The sequence below is a fragment of the Nycticebus coucang genome, chromosome X (genome assembly GCF_027406575.1).
Source record: "Nycticebus coucang isolate mNycCou1 chromosome X, mNycCou1.pri, whole genome shotgun sequence".
Lineage (NCBI taxonomy): Eukaryota > Metazoa > Chordata > Mammalia > Primates > Lorisidae > Nycticebus > Nycticebus coucang.
The window spans coordinates 59,599,290-59,607,033 of record NC_069804.1 but is presented as its reverse complement, the minus strand read 5'-3'; the positions used below and the strand labels follow the sequence as shown (position 1 = coordinate 59,607,033).

General features: G+C 48.6%; 1 protein-coding gene across 2 annotated transcripts in view; it reads right to left on the bottom strand.

Moving 5' to 3' along the window:
- Positions 1-2,127: 2,127 nt before the first annotated feature.
- The window catches only part of GPR173 (G protein-coupled receptor 173), a 29,483-nt gene continuing 23,866 nt past the window's right edge, over positions 2,128-7,744 (bottom strand). The window contains exon 2 of one of the 2 annotated variants that reach the window (XM_053580189.1): positions 2,128-7,681. In XM_053580189.1, the coding sequence (XP_053436164.1) occupies positions 3,953-5,074 (1,122 nt within the window). In that variant the 5' untranslated portion in view covers positions 5,075-7,681 and the 3' untranslated portion in view covers positions 2,128-3,952. The remainder of the gene's footprint in view (positions 7,682-7,744) is intronic. The other variant, XM_053580190.1, reaches the window with a different exon arrangement.

Sequence of the window (7,744 nt, the reverse complement as noted above, 5' to 3'; positions counted from 1 at the left end):
CCAAGGCCCCTCCCTCTCCTTGACGCCAGGGGCCGGCTCTGCCTAGCCATTGGCTGCCGAGGGCCGCGGGACCACTCGCCCTCCCTCGACCACTGCCCGCTCTCACGCAATCGGCTTGCCAACACTACACATCATCACTTTCTGATTGGCTCCCGTCAGACCCGCCAATCAACTGGCTGACTCCTCCAGGGACAAGACTGGGCGATTGACAGCGAGAAAAACTGAGGGGAAGAAGCCCTTTTCTTTCACCCTTGCAATGTTAATCCGATGGGAAAAGTACCAGTGTTTCTGAAGACCAAGAAACAAGACGAAAAACAAACGCAGGCGCTGAGCAGGATGTGCTGACATAAAATAGAGAGAGCCTCGCTATCATTTCCCCCGCCCCCTTCCCTCAGCAACTACGCACTTTTTAAATCTGCCCCTTCCCCCATCTCCTGCTTCTGCCCCTGGGGCGAACTCAGCTGTACCCCAGCGGGGCTGTGCGCGCCTGTAATTCAGGCACTTACTGCGTTGCGTTTGGGGGTGGGTTTTGACGTGGCATTTTCTGTCTCTGCAAAATGGTTCTAGGAATAATCACATTTTAATGACTTCTCTGCGTCATCAAAAAGATTGTGATTCAGTTCATCTTCTAGATTTTTCTAGGACCTTCTGTCTTTCTTAGGGTACTGAACATTTCTCCTTTCCATTTTCTATCCTTTCCCCTCTTCCTTTCCCAAGTGTATGCTGTTCTTAATCGTATTTTAAGATTTCTTTTTTTAAACCAAGATGGATGGTCTTTTATGAGGCATAGTGGTGGAGTTATGGCTTTGGTTCTGTGATTCACATCACGGGTGTGCCCATTACTTTGTAACTCTTAACCAAATCACTGCCCCTCTCTGAGCTTCAGTTTCTTCTTCTCTAAATTAGGCATTCCTAAAGAGAGGTATGCTTAACTGCCCATTGCACCTTTTGTGGAGGCAACCTAGGGATCCATCACCAGGGGAATGGATAGGAAAAATGTGATACATATTTAAGATGGACCACTAGAATGAATTAGATCTATATACGGTAACATGGCTGGATCTTTCAAAAACAGAATGTTGAGTGAAAGAAGAAACAGAGCAAGATTTATAGCACAATACTGTTTATGTAAATCAAAACACAGTATCATATATTTTTCACAGATACACATATATGTAAATAAACACATGAATGGTGAATTGGAAGGACATACATTAAATACACAAGAGTGGGTGCCTATGTGGCAGGGGATGGGATCAGGGATGGGTGATGAAGAGGACAAAATAAAGAATAAAAGGACTTTGGATGGATCAATGATGACACAATGTGCCAAGAACTGAGGAGTATGGTCAACTCAATTCTGTGCATCTGAGAGAATAAATAGATAGTAAATTAATTGAATGCCCAGAGAACAGACTGGCTGGTAAGACTCCCAAGCTTGGGTGTGTTCTCCCCCCAATACCCCTGATGCTCCTGCTTCTGATTTTGGTCAAAGCTGACCAGAGTTCAAGCTGTATACAGTGGGCCCTTACGAAGGGCTCACATCCCAGCCTGAGCAATCCCTCCAGCAGCCATTACTTTGTGGGAGACATTTCCTAACCCATCAGTTCCCCCCACATTTGATCTCTGTGGTGTCCAATTTCAAGAATATCTTGTTTGAATCTGGGAAAGAGACTGAGACCTGCATTAGGAATGGTAGCTGGGGCTCCAGGCCTTGGGAAGAGATGAGGTTCTCAAGTAACCTGCTCCCCACCCCTGCTCAGAGCCTAGGCCAAGGGCAGCAATCTTAGGAGATAGGGGTCAATCCTCTTGCTACATATATACCTACCATTTCCAAGTTCCATCTCCTGACCACTGCTATACTTCCTGCTGCAGGCACATGTTCTCATTTGTCTTCTCTAAACTAGGGGGGTGTGTGTGTGTTTGTGTATGCCGTATGTCTCCACACACTGGCATTTGCTCACATATGCACCAGGCAAGTTTTCCTCAGTGGTGCCTCCCCACACAAAGTTACACAGACATACACTGTCTCAGTCATACCTCCACACATGTAGTCAGAAAGAGCATGTGTGTGTGTGTATACATATACATATACACACACACACACACAGTCAGAAAGAGAAAACATCCAATATAGCCTTGTTCATTTTAGTTTTTCCATTTACAAAATCCAACGGTGAATCCAGGCAGTTAGAAAAAAGAAACAGAGGAAAACCCTTCTGAATGTACCCTATCTACCCCCCACCCTCTTGGTCTTCCCACCCTACCCCCTCAGAAAGGCACCCCCATCACTATCACTGAGAACAGGTCCACCCCCTTGGCCTCTCAGCCACTCCGGCCTGACTTTCCAAGGCCACTCCATAGCCAGGCTCATTAATGTCTCTCCTGCCTAGAATGCCCTCCCCCTTCTTTTTGGGTCAGGCTTCTCCAGTTCTGGGTCTGTCTTAGAGTAGGGAGGGAGCTTGGGACGTGGGCTTCTATCAGGGGAAAGTGGGAGAGGATAAAAACAGATTCCCCCACCCCCAGGAAATGAGAGGGGGACAGGGAGCCTGGGTAGGACCAGGCAAAGGAGTGCCAACTTGGCTCACCAATCCACAGCACTAGCCTTGAAGTAAGCCCAGAGTGGACTCTGTCGCAGAGAGGAAAGCTTGGGACTTCCCAACTGGAGAATCTGGCTGCAGTCTGTTCCACTTGGTTATAGGTAAGAACGGAAGGAGAAAGGGGTAGAGGGCTGTTGAGAGGAAGAATGTTTGGGGCTGAGGTCCTAGAAGGCCAATGGCTACCAAGGAGGGCCATTGGGCCCCTGAGGCTTGAGGGGGACAAAAAGAGGTCAGATAGGAATGGACTCAAGACCACAGTGCCTTGGAGTTTGTACCACTAGTATTTATCAAGGCCCTGAAAGAATTTTTATCTTCAGAAGAGTAGTGTGAACCCAGTACAGTGACAATTCTAGGGTTTTCAGTTCTGACTTGAGGCTTTGTGGTCCGGCTACTCTGGGGAGTCTGGTAACATCCTACACTTCCTTGGGGACTACTCCTGCCTGTATGGCACCCAAATCACCCCTAGTAGGGCTGAAATGGATTTCCATCCTCAGGAAGAAGAATGGAGGGCCATGGATCCAGAAGGCAGCCCAAGAAAATGAGGCCAAGTTTGGGACTCTTTAGCTTGAGTTCAACTCACATCCTGCTCTTCGCCTAGCTGGGCCCATCCTGAGGGCCCATCTCTCTACCCTCTTGGCTTCTCTAATACATGCACGAGAACCACATGGAAGGTCTGAACATGGTGGGAGGGGGAAAAGAGAAGGGAAATTGCATTTGCGACCAGGGGTGGCCTAAAACAACATTGCACACAACATAGCAATTAAACATCTTGCTCTCTGGGGACCCAGCACCCACTTTGGTCCCTCTTATCAGCAGCCTTGGATAAATTTCTCCCTAAACTTCCAGGCATTGCTAAAGGACTTGGAAAGGGAAGGTGCCTGGGAGCAGAAGGGGCAATAAGAACTCTGGATGTGTATTTTACAGGACAAATTTCCCTCTTCTGAATGATGTCAGAAGGAGAGACATTAAAGCAAGAAAGCCTGTCTCCTCAGTGATTAGTAGGAAAACCTGCATTCCCAGTTTTGTTTTCTTTTTCTGAATTGTCATTTCTGAGAGAGAGAACAAGAGCAAGGGAGAGAAAGAGAGAGAGAGAAGGAATATGAGATTGTAGAAGTGTAGAAGGAGGCAGCAGAGGCAGGCCCTACAAAACTATAAATGCCTCTTTCCCAGTCCCCTGCCCAATCCCCCACCCTGGGAAGGTGGTGGCAAGGGTGCCTACATTATGGATGGTTTGAGAGTCTGAAGTTGAGGCTCAGAAAGGAAGGCTTATATGGGGTCTCACCCCTCCCTTGTTATTAGCCCCATTATGGTGGCCTTAACTTTCTCCCTGCTTGTCTGCCTACCAGCCTGCTTCACATGACACAGTAGGGTTCTCTGGGAGCAGGGGCACCTCCTGTGCTGCAGCATGGGGCATGAGTCCTCAGGCACTTCTTGAGGTCCTTGTTGAGCAGGAAGCAGACAATCGGGTTGACAGCAGCCTGGGCGAAGCTCATCCAAACAGCAGTGGCCAAGTAGCGGTGGGGCACGGTGCAGGCTTTCACAAACACTCGCCAGTAGCAGGCCACAATGTAGGGTGACCAGAGGAGCAGGAAGAGCAGTGTGATCGCGTAGAACATACGGCCCAGCTGCTTTTCACCCTTGACCTCGTCCATGCCCAGCAGCCGCCGGCTGGCTGCATGCCCATTCTGCCGGATACCCAGTAGAGTTGGTGGCATGGGCCCACGGCCAAAGCCAGCGATCCAGTTGGCAGCAGCCTGGCCTGTGGCCCCAGGGCCATGGAATGTCCAGTTCTGGCTGATGGCTGGTACCATCTGCACTGGCTTCATCTTGCGGTGACGATACTCGAAGAGGAGCAGCTTGCCATAGACAGCATGTGTGGCTGCCATGAGCACAGCCAACATAAGCATGAAGCCCAGTGTGTCATTGGCTTTGAAGTAGCGATGCTCAAAGATGCATTGGTCCTCCTCCTGGATAAACTTGTAGGTGCCCACATCGAAGACAGGTGGGAAGGCCATGGCCACAGACAGGGTCCAGGCCATACAGATGACAGCTGCACATGTCCAGAGGGTCATGCGCTTGGCATAGAAGCGGTGGTGGGCAATGGCCATGTAGCGGGTGACACTGATGCAGAACAGCATGAAGGCCGCATGGAAGCAAAAAAGCACAGCCATAAAGGCCACAATCTTGCAGCTGAGTGCACTGAAGGTCCACGAGGAGCCGTGACGCACAGAAGCCAGCACAAAAGGGAAGCAGACGGCAGAACGTATGCCATCAGCCAGGCACAAGTCCAACAGAAAGTAGTAAGGAGCCTTGTGCAGGGCACGCTCCTTGAGCACCAGCAGGGACAAGATTGCATTGCCCGCCAGGCTCACACACATGATCAGTCCCAGCAGCACCAGCTTCACATAAGCCGATGCTGACGGTGGGGACAGTGAACCGCTCACCTCCTCAGGCTCTCCAGTGGTGTTGGCCATACTGAGGGGTAGGGGCTACTGCCAACCCTATAGGGTCAGCCAGTCCGGTACTCGATGGGCCCTGGCGGGCTCCATCAGTTGTCCTGCTGTGCTGTACCTGCAAATGGGACAATGGGGGAGACACAGACACAGAGAGACAGAGAGATGAGGGCAGGAGAGAGAGAAAGAAAAGAGCGAGAGAGCACACACAAAGACAGAGTAGGAGAGAAACAGAATAAAGAGATAGAAAAAATCAACAAGGATATAAATGAATAGAAATTGATACAGAAATGGAGAAGATGAGAAAGAGTAAGAAGAGAGAGAGAGGAGAGAAAGAGACCAACAGACAGGAGAGACAGCGAGAAATGGATGGAGAGGAAAGGTGAGGAAGAAACAGAAAGGGCAGGGTTAGTGTGTCTATGAGCCCTCCCCACTTACTCCCCGACTGGTGTCAGGCCCTGTCCCTGGACCACTGCTACACCTACTCCCTTCTTGCTGGGTGAGGATGCTTCATCTCTCTGGACGTCCTTGGTTACTTGTTTCTTCTGTTGGTGGGTCTGTGGGGCAGGGATGTTGCTGCAGCTCTTCTACCCCTTTCCAAAGCTTTAAGGTTGTATTCAGACGTTTGTGACCACTACCCATAGTAAAAAGTACATTTTACACCACAACACCAGTATATATACATGCGCATGCACACACAGCTCAACAAAAGTTTAAAAAAACAGTACTGATCTATGTGTAATGTACCCCATTCATTTCTATTCTCTTTTGTGTTTTCTTAAAATGCTTGTAGCCACTCATTAAATAGATTCATTTATTTATGATCAGGAACGTGCTTAGCATGCTCAAGAAACATTGGGAAAACTAGTGTGGCCAGAACAGTCTGAGTGAGGGAAGATAGTGGAAGAAGGGGTTGCAGAAGTGTCCAGGGCTGTGGGTCACGATGAAGGTTTTGGCTTTTATTTTAGGTGAAGCAAGAGTATGTATAAATATAAAGATGTAGGTATGTCTGTGCATATTCATTCATACACTGAAATAATATCTATTGAGTATTTATTGTGTACAGGCACTGTTCTAGGAACTGGGGATACAGCTGTGAGCCATACAAATAAAGATCCTGGCTTTTGTGGAGCTGACTAGGGAAAGTATAGTCCATTGGATGACAAGTTCCTAATAATAAACTTTAATGAAAGAAGGAGAAAATGCTAGGGGTGGGGAAGTGTTGCAGTTTTGGATGAGGTGGACAGGGAAAGCTTTATGAAGGAAGTGTCATCTGAGCAAAGACCTGAAGGAGGTGACAGAGTGAATCATGTAGATATCTGGTGGAAGAGAAGTCCATGCAGGGGAACAGCCAGAGCCAAGGCCTTGAGGTGGGACTATGCATGGCACATTCAAGGAAGACCAAGGAGGCCACAGTGGGTAGAACAGAGTAAGTGAAGGAAATATGGTGGGAGGTAAGGTGGCAAGGTCAGATTACGGAGGCCGTGGTGAGGACTTGGACTGTTCTTCTGAATGAGATGGGAGTCATGGGAGGATTTTGAGCAGAGGCCAGATGTGGTATGATTTAGCATTGAATATGATTCCATTCACTGCTGTGAGAATGGGTCATAAGGATCACAGGTGGCAGTTAGGAGATGACTCAGGAATCTCCTACAGCAATCTAGATGAGAGGTAATAGCATTCTTATGCTCCTTTCTCTCTTTTATTTTTCTTCCTGGAATTTCTCTTTTCTAAAGTACAATATTATTTACTTTTAAAATCTGGTTTATTGCCTTCCTCATCCTAATAGAACAAAAGCTCCATAAGAGCAGGGATTATGGACTTGTGCTCCTCTGGAAAAACATCATGTAGCACGTGGATGGTAGGCACTCAGTTGAATTAATTGATTGAGGTACTAAATGAGCTGGGGGCTGGGGGAGGCGATTAGAGAGGGCTCCTTGGAGACATCCAGGCAGGATTTTCTGAAAGAGGGATCTGAGGAGTGCATCTGGCTGTGAGAGCTGTGTGGCAAAGCTTGGGGGCGGGGTTGCGTGGGAAACAGAGAGCTCTAGGAGTGTGGGGATGTGATAATGTAACAGGGCAGGTACCAGAGGGAAGGCAGCAAAGCAACTGGAGCAGAAGCTGGAGAAACTTAGAATCATTGTTGGGGCTGGAGCTGGAGTAGTGGTTTGGCTTGGGCCCCAGTAGGTAGGACTTGTGCAGACATCTTCCTGCTTCCTTTCTTCCTCCCCTCTGTACTGTTTCCCAGCCCAATTCAACCTGGCCTGCCACTGCTAGGCTTTTAATCGCACCCTGAAGTTCTAGAGACTGGCAGTAAGCCGCAAGAGAGTGGTAGGGCAGAGGCTGAGAACAAGTGGGGATGGTGGACCCTCTTTCAGCCTCTTAAGGCCTGACAGCATCCTCAGAACTGTGGACCAGCCCATGAGGGTACACACACACACACTCATACACACCTTTTCCTGGACAGGAAGCAGGGTAAGGGGGGAAAGGATAGAGACATAGACTGAATTTAAGAGAGAGACACATACACAGTGACAGAGGAGGAGAGAGGTATGTGTATGAGAGACAGACAAAGACATAGGAGGGAGATGGAGAGAAAGACAGAGAAACAGAGAAAGGGGAAACAGCCTTACACACAGAGAGGGAGAGAGAGCAGAAAGGGGAAGAAAAGATAAAATGAGTGAGAAAAAA